The 18,098-nt window shown below is 34.6% G+C and overlaps 2 protein-coding genes across 9 annotated transcripts in view; one reads left to right on the top strand and one right to left on the bottom strand.

The window, feature by feature from the left end:
- The window catches only part of LOC149789291 (dihydrolipoyl dehydrogenase, mitochondrial-like), a 41,981-nt gene extending 25,970 nt beyond the window's left edge, over window positions 1–16,011 (bottom strand). Inside the window, exons 1-4 of one of the 2 annotated variants that reach the window (XM_089975491.1) lie at window positions 15,887–16,011; window positions 11,056–11,131; window positions 6,875–6,954; window positions 3,374–3,512 (exon numbers count right to left, since the gene is read on the bottom strand). In XM_089975491.1, coding sequence (XP_089831617.1) covers window positions 3,374–3,512; window positions 6,875–6,954; window positions 11,056–11,131; window positions 15,887–15,928 — 337 coding nt within the window. In that variant the 5' untranslated portion in view covers window positions 15,929–16,011. Of the gene's footprint in view, window positions 1–3,373; window positions 3,513–6,874; window positions 6,955–11,055; window positions 11,132–15,880 lie in introns of both variants that reach the window. The other variant, XM_089975490.1, reaches the window with a different exon arrangement.
- Window positions 16,000–18,098, top strand: part of LOC149789290 (uncharacterized) — a 163,096-nt gene continuing 160,997 nt past the window's right edge. For all 7 annotated transcript variants that reach the window (XM_089975487.1, XM_089975489.1, XM_089975486.1 and 4 more), the window contains exon 1: window positions 16,000–16,092. In XM_089975487.1, the coding sequence (XP_089831613.1) occupies window positions 16,057–16,092 (36 nt within the window). In that variant the 5' untranslated portion in view covers window positions 16,000–16,056. The remainder of the gene's footprint in view (window positions 16,093–18,098) is intronic.

Raw genomic sequence — 18,098 nt, 5'->3', positions numbered from 1 at the left:
AACGAAAGATCGCATTGATAATAGACAACTGCCGTGCTCACCCACGTGTAGAAGGGTTACAAGCAATCACAGTGTATTTTCTTCCTCCCAATGCTACCAGTAAGCTTCAGCCACTCGACCAAGGAATAATTCAGGCTTTTAAAATCCATTATCGGAAAGCTTTAGTTTGCAATTATTTGCTTGCAGTTGAGGAAAAGCGATCCTATAAACCAACTCTGCTAGACGCCATCATGTATGCCCGTGCAGCTTGGAACAGTGTATCGCCGAAAACCATTCAAAACTGCTGGTTCCATTGTATTTTTCCGGAAATTTCTGATGAAGAATTTCACCAGCAGTGTTTAATTGCACAAGAAATTAAAGAGCCTCAATCAGAAATAGGTCTTGAAGCGATGGCTGATGAGATTGCGGACTCCATAGGCATTGCTCGGGATGAATTTTCTAATTATGTTCACGTGGATGATGATGCCAATGCCTATGGTGAACTTGCTGATGAGGAAATAATCCAATCGGTGACAATGAAGCAGATACAATCATGCAAGCAAGATGATGATGATGATGATGATGATCAGCCTATCACTATCCCAAGCTACAGTGAAATGGCTGAATGCATTAAAAAAATGAAATTGTTTGTGGCAAGTGTCGACGGTGCCGAGCATATGTATGAAAACGTAAGTGCTTTTGAATCGTTCGTTACAAATCAGCACCGGAGTAAACAAAAGCAGACTGATATTACTTCATATTTTCTACAAAAATAATGTAGTGCACATTATGATATGTTTATGTACTTGTGTGTTTTACAGATGTATAGATTCAAAATGAAAAAAGTATTCATTTTTTTATTCATATATAGTATGCGTTTATTGTACATGTACGTGTAGGTAATTTTACCGTATATTTTTGTATTTCCACTACATTATGTTCAGTTTATAATTCCTAGATATTTTGAAAATATTGCTGACATGTTTGGCTATTTTGTCATAAAATGCTATACAATAAATCGTCATGATATTACGTGCATATGCAAGGGAAATGATAAAATACACATGTAGCTGACATCTAAGATTCTGCGTTTTCGTAAAATAAAGTTACATTGTAATTTGTACACACTCTTGTCTTTGTGAATCCTTGAATATTTTATGTAGTGAACATGATATATTCTTAATAAACTAATCGATTAAGCTACTCTTACGAACCAAAAATAGAAAGAATATGAAATAAACATGTGACTACTGCCGTAACGGACCAAAATTGTGCCTGAAAATCGATCGCTTTTGCTGACTATTTCTTGTACAATTTCTGTGAGATTGACGTTAAAAAGTTGCATTTCGTCGAATTAAGCGGGTCCACATGTTACTTCGGACTGAAACTTATGCCCGACATAACCGGGTTATCGACTTAACAGAGGTCGAGATAAGCGGGTAAAAAATAGCATAACAAAGAAGAATTTTTTCGGGACCGGACCAAAACGCTCGACATAAGCGGGTTGTCGAGATAACCGAGGTCGAGATAAGTGGGTTTGACTGTAATAATTTTGAACGAAAACTCAAACAAGATTAAAACTTAAGTGTGTAAAAAGAATTTTCTTACAATTTTTAGCAAAAAATAAAGGACTGATGCAAATATCTAGGACTAATGCAAATATCTAGGACTGATGCAAATATCTAACAGTCACTAATATTTATTCAAATACAAGTGTAAGCCAAAGATTTTTCCAAATTCTGGATAAGTGTATTCTGCTAAATTAATGTAAATTCTGGCCAGAACAATTAATTACACAAAAACAAATGCTTCCTCGATAACCATACATCTATTTTTAGAATAAGGTGATTACTATCAAATGATAAAGTTAAATATGTAACAGTAACTTAAAACTGGTTTGAACAAGCTGTGTTCAGTAAAAATAAGGCATCATCCATCAGCTTCTCTCAAATACTGTAAATTCATTTGCACTCAGATTTGTGGATATTGAAGAGTCCCATAATTACAATTAGAAGCACCTGTTGGGTCATTATGTATGTGGCTTGCAGCAATCACTAGGTCCATGAAACCTGGCATCACCACAAAAATAATGAATTCACAGTATTTATCGACCAGCCCAATTAGCCTCAGTCCTTCTCAAGCATCAAACGTCCCTACACTATTCTCGGTAAACAATACCACTGTGTGCAGAAAGCATCTGACCTCAGGGTCAGATTAATTTTGATTTGTCTGCTCAACCATTTTGGAGTTAAATTTTTTAAAATAAAAGCTAAAAGTTAATAACTGTAAATGAGAAGTGTTTTCTCTTAGTTTAAATTAAGCAAGCATGTCAATATTACACAAAGACAATTTGCCATACACCTGGTGAAACCTGTAACCATCATCAACAATATTAAACAGTTAAAGCTATTCATCATAGCACTTGATTTCTAAACCAGTTACCAAATTCAAGCCTTTACTAAGCCATTGCTCAACAGCAAAACAAGATGCTTTCATTCATTATCTAGTTATTAAAAGTCTTTTACCCACTGCTCCTGACAAGGATGTGCAATGGCAGACTTGTAGGTTTTGGTCATGGTTGTTATGTCACTACTGTTACATGCCGTTCTAATACAACACAGTACCACTGTCAAAATACACAGTCCAGTCACTGCTGCTGTACTGATTATACATATAAACAACTGTTAGTTTTAACTTTATTCATTAAAGTTATAATCATACATCTGAAGAAGCATACTTAAGCGGTCAAAGCATAAACATTGTTTTAATATAAATTTAGGCACTGTGAAAATAATCCCATAAAAAGGCCAAAGGGAATTTCCCACATATGAAAATCCAAGAAATCACTGCTTGAGTTGACAGCTACAGGCTTAAAATGTACATATTTTTATTCTTCTTTCAAATCCCTTAAAAAATGAGGCAAACAAAGAGCAGGCCTTTGTGCAAGAAAGTAGCAGATTTCAGCTTGTGGTGGCAGTGATGCGTTTGAGAGACCTGAGCATATCTTGGGAGCTGTTTGCCCTAGCATCAGAACAAAAACTCTTGTGCACTTCTAAATAAAATTCCAAATATTTTTCAATTCAAGACTGGGGTCAATATCTGCACAAGAATAGGAATTTAAAGAAGAAAAACATGAATTCATAAAAGCATTTTTATTTGAAAATTAGATGGGAATTGTTTTATAAATGAGGATTCTATAAAACACAAGAGTCTTAGATGCAAGTCTTCTAGGATTTAAGTTTAAATGATGGCAAAAAGTTAAACGCAACCCCACAACATACTAAACTGAAAGTGATATCAATGATGCTACTGATACCAATGTTACTTATGTTTCACTTCCAGTCTGAGTGGACAATGCCATTACTATACATAAAAGCTAAGAAATAAACATTACATTCAATGCCCCTGTTGTGAAGGTCCTTGCCGTGAGCTAAATGATACAAGTGGGAGTTGTTCAGTAGAGCCTTGGAGGGAATACAGCCCACATTGAGACAAGTTCCACCTAGTCTTTCATTCTTCTCCACACAGGCAGTCTGCATAATAAAAAATAGTAGGAAAAAGAAATAAGAATGCCAGACAAGAATACCACGAAAAGCACTGAATTTTGGGCTAATCCTTTTGACATTTTGTTTTCCTTCTAATATATGTAGAATTTCCTTTCCAGTAACAATGCAATTGTTACAGTACAAAATTAAAGAAAAAATGATTATTACCCCTGGGCATTTGACTTTGAAAAACATATAATCATATAATCTGGTTTGAATTTAACACTTGATACATGCTAATGAAATATTTTGTATGAACAGAAGGAACTATACTCCTGAATTCAAACAGTCCAAATGATCCCACTTCTATCACATGCTATGTGCTAAGGAATGAGGACATAATTTATAGTATTACAAGATATAAACATATCTGCTTGCTTCTGTCAGTACTTGATACAGTTTCACAGGAAAATGAGACATAAAGACCATACAGATGACATTTTTGGATTAATGAATTGTTCAGGATGAGATCCATTTACAAAAGCTTACTAAACATTTTTAAATATATAAAATAAAAATGCCATTTTGGCAACTTTTTACAGTTCATATTCCATAAATTTAAAGCCCTGAATATAAACTGAAAACTAAACTTTAATTTTGCAAGGCTCCTTTCAATATTTGGCAGCTCTGAAAACCCAAGACAAGTGACAGAATTGGAGGACAGGCAAGGTTTTTTACAAGCCACTTCTGCTGTACAAGTAGATGTGAAACAAATTTGTTGAGCTTTGCATGAACACACTGATGTTTACCAAGTCAAAATATTTGTATAATGACAGACTTTTAGAAGTTCTTAACATTATAAAATCATTTTCTCCTCTCAATAATATTTTTAATAGACAAAGATAGCCATAAAATTTGTGCACATTTATATTAGTCTTCTGGTAAGCACAATTATAGAACTTTCAGGATTACAGGAGATTTGAATTTTCAACCATGGATGTCCAAATATTCTGAAAATGAAAACTGAATGAAACCTTATATATCCATTAGTAACGGAGAAACTGTGCTCCCTTGTGTATTGTTTAAAGACAGATCTCACTGTATCATGAGCAAAATCAAACGAATTCTATGTAGAGACAGGTACTTGTCAGACATGTCTGAATGTTTGGCAACTCGTTGCACAGAGTATTCATACAGAAGAATATTTATTATCCTCAATAAAAAATAAGATCTTTTTACTGGAAATCGTGCTATATTTTATTTACAAATACAGAGCTTATGTTGTCTTTTTACTGTTCTTTGCACATTAAAAACATGTTCTGATAATTAATGTTATCAACTAGATATATATAAATAGTACATTTTAATAGATATGTAGATAAAAAAAAGGATTAGAATGGGTACATAGTTGAAGAAATTATTTTGTTTATTTGTGTTTTCTGGGTTTAACACAATCTTCAGCACATGATTATACATTGTGGCCAGTATATCTGGTGGAGAATGAACATGTGAAGATCCTAGGATGAACCACTTACTCAAAGGAAGCCACTGGAAAGGTTTCTCTCATGCTGATATTGGCTGAGTTAAGCTGTAACACATGCAGACAGGATGAGAGTGATCTGTAAAGGTAAGCACCTTAGACAACTTGGCCATGTAGTTACAAGAGCAAAGACACACAAAGATAAAGGTTTTGGAAAACCTTGATTTTCAAGACAAAGTGATATCTATGTCCAAAAAAATAAACTGAAACATCAAACATAACCAAGAACAGAACTGTGTTAACCTGATTTTAATCATGTTTAAAATATATAACATTTTTCTTTTGAGATTTTGTTTGTGAAAACTGTCAACTTTCTTTAGCTGTGCCTAGATACATCAGCAAACTCATCTCAGCTGGGGGTCCTGGTTGGCAGAGTAGTCAAAAGCTCTTGCATTTACTGCTCACTGCCATCTTACCCCTATCCCTGTGTGTCAGAATCTTGGGCTCAACCGATGTCGGTATGTGAGAAAGATTACTAGAAGCTTCCTGTGGGTGGGTAGTTCTTACTAGGGTTTTCCTGGGTTCTTCTTCCACTATTTATACTGGCTGCCATATATAGCCTATTGTGCACTGAAAATGGCATTAAACCCCAAAACAACAACTCTTTAATTATAATAACAATAATGAAAGCAAATCCTTTTGTAATGACTTATTTATAATCACAGCTGAATGATTTGAAAACACTTATATTTATCTACCTTGCCACATTGAAATTTGCAACATGCTTTAAAAAAATCTTAAGACAATCCAGCTTCTGAGAATGGTCTGAGAACATTTATTATCGATTTATTTACAAAAGAGAAAGTAAGTTTCAGTCTTCAGTAATTATTAAGTAAACGATCTATGATAAACACCACTTGTGTGTACTGGAATTTTAATATATTAATCATACTTTTAAAGAAATCCAGGTGACAAAATCATTTAAGATGAGTGTCTTTTATTTTCAAACACACCTATGAAAGACATGAGTCATGTCATATATTTAACAGCTATCCCCCAATCACCTTGATACCTTTTACATACATCAAAACAATATCTGACTTGTCAGTCAGCAAATTTAGTACATTTTGGTGCCTACTCACAAACTGAGGATAGAATTTATCCTTTTAAATATAATGACTAATATAAAGCTGACATATTAAATTATAAATATTTATTCCCTATTTGTTGAAACTTGCTTCAATTGTCAATATTCATATTATCCCATCTGCATGAGAGATGTGAGACTGACCGTAACACTGACTATAAGCTGGAAATGAGGTTTCTGATCTGAACAATTTCCATGTACCAAATATTCTTCTTCTTCATCTTGTCATTATTACATTATCAGGATTGTTTTATGAATACTATTCAACAAAATCATAAAATTGGCACATTTGTTGTTTTCTCCCCAATTTATGATCCACACAAGATTACAATATCCTGCTTACATTAATTATATAAATTAAATGATCACTGACTTAAATTAATCATTGATCTCAGTTTGTTTTGTGCACCAGGACAAAACACAAATTTCAGTAGAAGAGAGAGATGTTTATGCAAATCAATTCACATGAATTCCTTTATCTAAACAATGCCTTCCTCATGAAGCAAAAGTTTAATTTGCATGGTCTAAGGTGTTGCCATAGATACACTCCAGTAACTGATTAAAGCAGGACAGGAAACACCTCTGCCAATGACTATAGATGACATTCTATGTAGGAAATTTACCAGTAGGAAATAAGAGTGGACATTTTGACCAGGTGACCACCGAGAAAAGGTTTCTGTTAGATCAGGCCTGACTATGATAAGCTTCATGACTGTAATAAGTAACCATACTAATGACATTGAAAATAAATGTACAGAGTAAAGTGAAACTGAAAATGTTTACCTTCATGCCCAGTTGGGCAGCTTTGATGGAAGCCACATACCCTCCTGGTCCTGAGCCAATTACCACTAGATCATGTTCACCTAGGAAATATATAGATAATATTGATTTTTGGTTATCTAGTAATACTAGATATATTTCAATGGGTAGTACAAAACACATCATACCTTAACAAGTGGCAAAGGCACATATGAAAATTTATTCAGTATTTATGCTTAAAAAAAAAACAAGTGTTTTATATTTATTTATTATTTGCCATCTTTATCCACAATCATACACCTGAATCAAAGTTTAGAAGATTCAACTCACTCTTTCAGGGATCGTCCTGGGCTTCGCCAATGTCGCAAATTGCGATTTTTTTTCCTTATTGGCGACAAAAATATCCCATCTGGCGATTTTTTTGGCGACATACTTTTTGGTTATTTAATTTGTACACAATCATGGATTTGGACTGGATAAATTAAAAGCGAGAACGAAAGGAAGCCACAAACTTGACTAAGCAATGCATTGGAATCAATCTGTTACACAAACGATCCTTTGTTCGTATTGACAACCCCATCTTTACAGTGCATTGTTACATCATAATCTGCTTATGCTGACATCTGGGCTGAGTACTGTATGCTGTGATACAGTCAATCATGCTACCGCACTATACCTACAACTGACCGACTTCTGAAGACGCGAATAGAACAGATACAATTAAATTGTATGGCTAATCCTTCTGTGTTTTTTTTTTTATACATATACCAATACAATAGTTTTGCTAAACCTTCATAGAAAACTTATAACCTTTGAAGTACCAACTGTGTATAAATACAAAGCAAATGGAAAAAATCTCAATCACAATTATATCTGTCGCCAGTGCAGCATTTTACTCATTGATCTTTCCTTTTGCCATCAATTCCGTGTTACGGCTGCAGACTTAAACTCCGCAACAAGAAATAGCAAAAAAAAAAACAACAAAAGTTTTGCATAATTAATAATAATTATTTATTTCTCAAAATACAAGAGTGAAAGAATCCCTAAATTGGGTGTGAATTTATGCTTATATATACGGTCCAATATTGCCAGGTGTTGACTCGTGTAAGTTTCATTCGTGGGAATGGAGATCCTATTTTCCTTGTCGAGAAATTTTATACTGCATTCAGTGATCATTCTTGGGATTTAGGAAGCAATTCACTACAAGCTTTGGGATGTTAGCTATGGGGGGGGGGGCTGCTGAGAGACTACTGGTGTCACCTGTCAGCACTGTAGACTGTGAACGTGGATTCAGTAAGATGAACTTCATAAAAACTGACATCAGAAATAAGCTCTGCATCTCATCTCTCGAGAATTTAATGAGAATCAGCATGTACAGATGTGAAAAATTAGACTTTGAAACTGCATTCAACAAGTGGGCAACTCTAAAATCGCGACAGATCTTCATGTAACAGTTTGTAACATTTTGTTAATGCTTGTTGTAATTAAAGTATTAACTAACACATCTTTTGTAATTTTCATTGCCTGTTACATTAACAGACTAAATTAACACTTGGAAAAATGTACACTACTTGTTTTGGCGACACTTTTTGAAAATTGGCGACAAAATATTGAGGTTGGCGATTTTTTTGGTGACAGCTTTTTAAAAGCCAGGACCATCCCTGCTCTTTGCATGTTTTTCTTGCGAAAAGTATAACTTCAGCTGGCACACAATCAAGCTTCAAATGGCAAGATGGGAATTGTGTATTCTTGAATGTGAATGTATAAGGATATATTTTTTAAAATATGAAAGTATATGAATTAAAATATAAACAAGAGTCCATTGAATGGATGATGCTCTACTGACTGAAAAAAACCTCCAGGAATTTAAGATAAGGCTATTTCTTCCATTTACCTGTGGAGTGTTGAAAAATCTATGACATTCTTCAGCAATAACAAGATTTTCAAACTAGCTGTTGAGCCACACATAATGGATGTAAACTTAGCACCATTTTCATTTAGAACCAACAAGGCATCACAAAAGGTCTTCTGGTGGAAATCCATAATAATATGACTTTCCTTTATTGGAAAAGTAACAATAACAAGATTTTCAAGATGGATACCATGGTGGTGAAAGGCCAGATTAGATTGGCATCATTTCTATTTAGTCTCAACCTGACATCAAGGCTTCAAGTGGCAGAGTGGTCTTGTTGTTGTTGTGGGTTTTAACGCCATTTTTCAGCACATGATAGGCTTTGCATGGTGGCCAGTATTAATGGTGGAGGAAGAACCTGGGAAAACCCCAGGAAGAACCACTGACCCACAGAGGCTACTGGCAAGCTTTCTCACATACCCACATTGGCCGAATCTTAGACTTGAACTCAAGCAGACAGAGGTGAGATGTCAGTGATCCGTAATGGAGAGCGCTTTAGACCACTTGGCCACTCGGGGCCCCACAGAGTGGTCTTAAATGCTCACCTATATTGATCACTGCCATCTCACTTCTGCCCACATAGGTATGAGTCTTGGGCTTGGCTAATGTGGGTATGTGGTTCTTACCAGGGTTTTTCCCAGGTTCTTCCTCCACCAGTTATATTGGCTGCAATGTATAGCCTATAATGACCTGAAAAATGTTGTTACACCCAAAACAACAACAACCACCAGCTAAACATCATAACAAGTTTTTAAAATCACAATATTGACACATCAGACATCTAGAAGTAGTGATAACAATATTTTAATTTGTTACCAACTGGATATCATAAGAAGTCTTGAAGTGATATGCTGGTGAAAATTCAATGACAGCTTTAATTTCAATTAAGAGATATAATAATAAAAAGATTTTCCAGATGGTCACTGTTGCTGATAAGGAGTGCTTGTGTTTTGAGGAGCATAAATCGTTCCTGCACTTTCATACTCCTTAAATTGCTTCCATGAGCGATCAATTGCTCTTCTCAATCTTACTGTTCGAAAGAAAGATTTCCAGATGTTTTTTCCTCAAATTTTGTCCCAGATTTCACTGCAGTTGCCTTTCACAAATACTGGTACATTTATAGGTTCTGCCATTTTGATACACATCATATGCCGTAAATGATGATGTGCCGTAAACAATGATGTCATAAATATTTGAGAGTGAATAACTCTCATCTACCAGAAGAGCTGTTCACAGATCTCCTGCATTTTACAAGACACAAACCCTGCATATTATAAGTCAGATAAGCAGCATCTTCATTTATGACCAACTAAACATCCTACAACATCTTTCAGTTAAAATCCTACGCTGATATGACCATCCATTCATGAGAAATACTGATAAAAGGAATTTCAAGCCGGCCAATGTGGTGGCCATTTTGGATGCCCAAGCAGCACCATTTTCATTTAGCACAAGTAGACCATCGGGTAAATGTGTGTGTAAAGTTTCATGGTAATCCTCCAAGTAGTTTAGGAGGAGTAGCAATGACAAACTTGTGGTAAAGTACAGATGAACAGACAATACCATAAGCTTTCTCTAGGTTTTTCAATGAAAAACTGCTTTTGGTGTTTAGTTGGTCCATCATTTGGTATGAAAAATATGACACTATATCAAGCAGCAAAGTCTGAGCTTTAAATCCATAATTTTTATACTACATGATTAAATAAAGATAGCATTTAAATGAGAATTTTTAAAACTTCTTTTGCATACCTTAATGAAAGCTTAAAAAAATAAATAAAGACTGTTTGAACATACCCTCTTTGCACAAGTTTACAGCAGTTTCAACCATATTCAATGACTGATCATAAAAATGTCGGTGATTTAGAAGTATGACAGGTTTTGAAGATGGCACAATAGGGTAAATCTTGTATTTTCAAATGTGAAAGTATATGGATATATTTTTAAAGTAAAAAAATATATCAATTAAAACACTGTGAACCCAAAAGCATTAACAACAGGGAAGAAATGGCATAGGAAGTATGTTTTGTGTGTCTGGGACAACTGAGGTCACAGGGAAATTCCAAACCCTAACATTAAATCTACATCCTAATTAGAAGTCATCTGTCAGATATAATTCTTGAAGAATGACTTAATGAACTGTAACAAAATCTGCCTTTACAAGAAACATGATGGGAGTATAAAAAAAGACAATGTATATCAACAAAGGAAATTGTAATAGTTCCAATATTCATGTGACTGATAACTGGATTTAACTTCTTTCAAGATACATCAGATTGTTGTATCACAATATTACCTCCATTTGCATAGGTGCGCTGGGAAACTATCTGAAATCCACCAGTACATCTGGCTATGTGGGATAAGTTGCTATACTGAAAGAAAAGAAAGTATTTTTCATGAATATAACATAAAGGCATAAATTAATGTTTTTTTTAGAGGCATACATCAACTATTTTGAAAAAATAGCTATGTGCCACTCTATCAATGTAGGAAGGTGCTTTTTTTTAGCTGTGAAAGAACATAAAGCCCTAAACGGGCATAAAAATCTATCTTGATCATCCCCAGCAGAAGCTACTGAAACTGAAGATTTTTATTGGAAGTGGTAGATAGAAACTAGTTTTTGCTAAGAAACCTGGTTGGAAAGGGAGATAAAACAACTCATAATTTCCACTGAACTGCAGACAGCCTTGCTCTATGGAAAGGGCATGGAGCGCCCTCCTCGGTCTTGTGGATGCTAAGGAAAGCAAGAAAATTGTCTCAAGGTAAGGTCCTCAAAAGATGCTTCACCAGAAGGTTCAAAACAGGTTTTGGTCTGAGACCACAAGACACAAGAGTGATTCCATCAAGATATTAGCAAGCGAGACACCAGTTTCTGCAGTTTGAAATACATGATCAGGCCAGCTATGTGAGCGACTGCTTCATTTGTCAGGCCATTCAAAAGTCTGAGTGTGATGGAAAGGGCCCACTATGGCCCTTGACAGCAGAAACTGAGCATTGTCTCTCTTCAAAAAGGCAAAGAAATTCAGCTACTGTGCCAAGATGAAGGGCCAGGATTAACGTTACTTTCTCCATGAATTATAATAGATTCTCCACTTAGCATAAATTCGTAAACCTTGGATGTAGATCATCTGTACTGATCATGCACTCAGCAACATTGCTCCAAAAATTTTCCTGGCGAAGAATTCAGTTGAATTTAGCCAAAAATGAAGGTGGAGAATTTGCAGACTGCTGCAGACAAGAGAACACCTGAGCTGCAAAACAAGGTCCCTCCTCACAGATAATGTCCTGGAATGGTCAAACAAGTAAATGAAGTTTGGGAAACAAACAAATATGAAATTCTTTGTTTAAGGGGCAGCTGATTAAGTGCTTTTATCTATTTGCAATTACAATACAGTGGTCCCCCTCTTATATGGCCACACCTTCTGCACCAGGTAAGTGGCCTTATAAGATGGGTGACATTTCCAGAGAGAGACTAAATTTTTTGTGAGAAGTATATGTAATGTATGTACTAAGAAAGCTATACTTTAAAGCATTTAATATCTTTGTTTAAAAGTAACATTAATTATTAAAAGGTTCTTCTGGTGACAATAATAGACTTATTTCAAATGAATATACATCAATAGTTCTTATTCTTGGCATAAGCGTGATATGCGAATGGGTCTTGTTATCATGGACACTGCAAAACAATTCGAAAATGCCATTTAAATCTTGGTACATACATAATTCTCTTTCCATTTTCCCACTGCTGCTGAATAACCTCCTTATCGGTTACAATGTTGTTTATTCCAGTCTTTTCTACATAAAATTGTTTAGCATGACCCCCTCCCCCGATGTCGACGAGCAGAATAACCGTCTTTCTTATAAAATAATCTCTCAGTTTATGTGATGACATGTTAATGTTTGGTAATTATTTATTTGGATGTTGCTAACTTTATGCAATTTAATTATGCAGACGAAACTTTTGTCATGTGGACGAAATGCCTTCTTCATAAAGGAAGCGATAAATGTGTTGTAACATGATTTTTCGGTCTTTGTCTGGTACCCTGATTTGTTCATGGTTCATTTCTCTGTGTGTGTGTTAATGCACAAAATCTATTTTAGCCTATGCTGACCCTGTTATGATCTTGACAATTACGTCCAGTTGTGGGCCTAATCATCAAAGAGAAGAACTCGACAGATGTGTGAAGCCCAAAACTATCATAACACTGTTGAGCCCATTTCCTGTAATCATCCGCTTTTATAGACAATGATATAATATTAATCTTAGTGTTACATGTACATTAGTAATGGAAACTTGACATTGGCAGACATGTATAAACGATAGAGATAATCTGATTACTTAACTTACATCACAATATGAATTAATTATTAGTTCTGGATACATCTGAAGAAAAAAACTGGCTGCTTGTGAAGGGAATATTTTCCATTTTTGTACAATATGCTGGCCGCTAGTCGCATTAGAGGAGTGGCGTTCTTGAGGGGTACTTCTGAATACAAACTTGTTGGGATTTTGGCCATAAGAAGTGTGTGGCCACTGGTCAGAGGGGACTACTGTACTTACATTAGGTACTCATATCAGTTAAAATGAATTACAATGTATAGTTTCCATTTTGATCTCTTAAGGTCAAATGGCCAAAATACATTGCATATATCCCTATTCACATATACACACTTTTATGTATGAATACGCTGCATATAAAAGATAGTCATACACTTACAAAATGTGTTTCAAAGAAATAACTACTTCAAAATATAGTACTGCTTAAAACTAATGTTAAATGCATATATATATAATTCGAAATAGACAGTTGCATTATATATATATATATATATATATATATATATATATATATATATATATATATATATATATATAAAAGATGTACACATATATATTCCACCTTTCCTCCCATATGAGCTTTCATTTTTCCTTACTCTGTCCAAAAAGAAGTCACTTATCCCTAAAATCAAGTCCAACTTGACCCCCTGATGTTTTACTATTTTAGCAAACAAGGTACTGAATTACTCTGATGGGAGTAGTGGGAAGACTTGGGATAGCTTTGGGCTTGAAATTCAAGAGTCATTGGTTTGATACTTGCTAAGGACATCTACCTGGTGTGTCATTAAGAATGTCGATCAACTCCAATTTTCTCATTATGATATAGCTGTTTTGATAGGTATCCCCCGTATTGAGAATGGGATTGTCCAGTTAGGAGCAGACTCATCTGGGCAAAGTGATAGGTCACGAGGTACCAGTATATATAAAGGCCACTGGTGAGCCAAATCAAGTCATGACGTATATTGTCCTTAGATAAAAACAACTAAAGAAGCAGAAAATTAAGAAGATAATCATAAGGTAATTATTGTAATAAATAAATAGGCCATAGATAATTGCAGTATTTATCTTCTTTGCATTGGCAAGTTCCAGGGCTCAATAAGATAGATCAGGCGCCATTACCAACCTCTGAGTAAAACCAGAGCATGAACAGCAAGGAGGAAGGTGCACTACCACAGTTGTAAATATTCATTTACGCAAACCCCCTTACATGTCAGACTTTTATTATACTTAAACAATTTTATCATAATACCATCAGGATTTTTCCCAATGTGATTCTTACAATTTTGCAACAAAATTGGTTATAAAATGAAAATTAATATTAAGAATAGCATTAGGATAGTCCTACATGTAAGACCTTGATGCTGATATTTATGTTTTGGGAGTCAGGGTCTTACTGCCTAAATAACAGCGCTGTGTAGTGTGTTTTGATGTTGACTAACATTGTAACGTAAGTCAAATTTTCAGGAATATCTCACACAACTGGCAACTATAATAATGGCACTTTTCTACAAAGTAGCGTCATAATGTTTTAGTCAGACTTTACTTACTCTGATGTCTTTTCTCTAATAAATTCAAATTCTCACAAACAAAATGGACCTGTTTTCAAGTTTCGTTGGCCTACATTTCAGTTGAGTGGAGATGAAAGCCAGGAATGCTGAAATCGGGTTAAGTTGAAATATTATTTAATGAAATTAATAAAAATATATGCCTACTGGAACTGTAAAGAAACGTTTCATTTCGTTTAAGGAACATATCTGCCACGTGAACCTACTTAAATATACTTCGGCATACCTCGACTACTGTCACATTGCAACAAATTCAAATGTATGTCAACACAACATGATAATGCATCCATTGGCTAGTATCATATTGTCATTCCACCAGGATAAAGACAGCACAGTAAGTATATTAATTACACATAAATTAGTGGAAGAGTGTCGATATATGCTGACAAATGTGTGAGATATTCCTGAAACTTTGACTACTTGTTCCAATGTCATTGACATCGGAACATGCTATACAAGGTCGTTATTTGGATAGTAAGATATAGCACAAAAACAAAACCAACATGTGCTATATCTTACAGTGTAGGACTAAGCATTGGGAATGCAAAGTTAAATTTCTTTATGTAATTTTTCCTATAAACTTGAGTTTTCTATGTAATATTGCTGTTGTTCTATATTTTATTTTCACCATCGCATATGTACAATGGTGTCACTATTATAGGAAAAAAATAGACTTCTGTGAGGTGCGTCAAAATGAGTGACAAAAAACACAATGTTTACAAGGGGTTGTTTGTTAGAGTATGATGGCTTATATCATTGTATTTTAGTATCCATACTTTGCTAAACTAACTAATGTTTCTAACGTAATAAGCGATATCTCTATGCAAGAAGCATATTTCTGAAAAGGTGAACGTGCTTAAGTGCGTGAGAACCGAGGAGTCTAGGATACCAATAGCAATTACATCTGAAAAACAACTCTAGTTACTATATCATATATTGGAAAAATATATGCAGGACATGTGCTGGAAACGCATTTTAGTTTTCCAAACTTAAGTTCTGCGAACAGATAAAGCCTTAGTCTCTTTGTGCGTAAACAAATGTCATTTAATATAGTTTTAAATTCTTATATTTAACTGGTGAATTTACACATCAAGGTGACAAATACGAGATGACACTGGTCCTTGTGTAATAATGTTGATGGCCTAAATTATCTTGTTCAAACTATACAAGTATCACGCAAATTTCTAGCATTGAGAATGCAGTAAATTAACATATACCCGCACCCGCACAACTGTGGAAATTCTAGTCACAGTTGACGCAAGCATGATAGTCTGTCTGCTTGGCCTACACACCGACGATAGAGGTCGCACTGACCTTGATTTCCGTTCATCAACTTCCGGGGAAAGTTGACTTTTGGAGGGGCGGGTAGTGGAAATTTGTGTACGAAATCATCATGTTCAAACGTTTCCTGAAGAAGGACAACGAAAAGGTACTGGATTGGTGTAATCCTACTGACGTTTAATGTTTGCGTGCGTTGTTGAAAAATCTATAATAAAAACAGTTTTAAAATATTTTTAAAGCAAAATACAAGGGAAAATTGCTTTCAGGAGGATTTATATAGATCTATACATATGCAAATTTTATTTGGAGTGGGCATTGCATTACATAATAAGAATCATTAGCATATTGGAGCTGCTTAGCTGACATAGGTGGGGCAGGATCAGCGAAGAGCAGGCTTTTGCATTACAGTGCTCTCCCCATGCTTCCACAGGGGGCTCGTATTGTTGCTTAAAATTGACCTGTCACACACAGCAGTACATGTAGTACTATATAATAACTACAACTATTCCAAGCTGCCCTAGCTGACCAGGTCAATGGGCTGCCAGCAGGGCAAAAGTAAAAAATTTGCACATTTTGAACAATAAACTTTATGTCATCACTATTCATAAAATCAATAAATATATGCACTTGTCACAAGAACTACTTTTCTTCTATCATTTTATGCATACATCTTTGTGTTTTTCTTTTTTTTTCTTATTTAAAAATATGTTTGAGGTGTGTAAAGGTCATAATTTGTGCAGCGGCAGTTCGTTTAATTTCCGTATGAACAGCAGAATTTTCTGTGACGTCACGTGAGATCATCGCATTTTTTACATCTATGTTTGTGTGTAGACACTGATATTGTGATTTGTACCTGCTTTAATAAAATAATAAAATAAATGTTGATTTAAGCAATTTTGATACTAATTATATACTTTTTACTAATTTCCAGAAAACATTGAAATTATTCTTAAATATCCAGAGACTGTATTACAGTAGTCTAAATAGGGTTGTATGTAATTCTTATAAAATAGTATTCTGTGCCTTTCAGCGAGAAAATGTCTTATCCTACTGAGAAGCCATAAACCTGAATAGACTTTTTTACTGATATGTTTGATATGTTCAGTCTATGATAGGTTATTATCTACCAAAACACCAAGTAGCCTATCATTGACAGACCATTTGCAAATTTTTAGCCTTCCATGTCAGATGTAGTTCATCACTAACAGATTTGTTCTTTTTTTGCTATGTTGAGATAAGTATTATTTTAGTTTTACCAGTATTTACCACCTTGCCATTGCATGTGCACCAGTATAGGGTAATTCAGATGATAAAAACATAACAAGGCGGCACATCTTCAAAAAAGAGCATTTCGGCTAATATCAATCCAAAAAGAATGCAAGGAAAATTTAGCTGATAAGTTAAAATTATTACCAATTAAAGACTAAATCTGTTTGAGAAAAGCCAAAATAATTTTCAGGATATCCAGTAATGTGCAAAATGAATATTTACGATCACTATTCCAGTATAGGCTACCTGGCAGTACTCCCCACCTGCGATCCATGTCTACCAAACAGTATAAAATTCCCAAACCAAATAAGGAATTATTTTTAAAAAAGTTTCTAATACTCTGGAACTTTGCTCTGGAATAGTATTCCAGTTGAAATTAAAATGCCCACTCTATTTTCCTACTCCAAACCCAATATATCCAGTGGCTTTAGAGATGCAGCTAAAATAAATAAATTCCTTTGTATGAGGGCCTCAAGTTAGATTAGTGTTACTCTCTTCAAATAAAGTAATTATTATTATTATTATTGTTGTTGTTGTTGTTGTTATTAAGAAGTGCTCAATTATCTATAAACTCTAGAGTGATCTTTGTGATAATTGTGGAAAAGATTACATTTGGGAGACTGCTAGAAGCTTTGAAGCAATAGTTAAAGAACACTTATACACCAACAGAGAATGCTCAGCCTGACAGCAGTTGGTGAGCATTGCAGAGAATCAGGGCATACTTTCTCTTGGGAAAAGTATCAATTGTTAGTTTCATAAAATGAACTTAAATGCTTTTGAAATTTTCGTTATTATTATTATTATTATTATTAAAATTCTTTCTCATACTCTTTATTATTAAAAGCTGAAGTAAATATATTATGTTGGTAAATACTATTTGTACTT

This window comes from Sinohyriopsis cumingii, chromosome 11, assembly GCF_028554795.1.
Source record: "Sinohyriopsis cumingii isolate HCF-2022 chromosome 11, ASM2855479v2, whole genome shotgun sequence".
Classification (NCBI taxonomy): Eukaryota; Metazoa; Mollusca; class Bivalvia; order Unionida; family Unionidae; genus Sinohyriopsis; species Sinohyriopsis cumingii.
The sequence above is the reverse complement of the archived record's forward strand: the minus strand, read 5'-3'. Positions and strand labels throughout refer to the sequence as shown.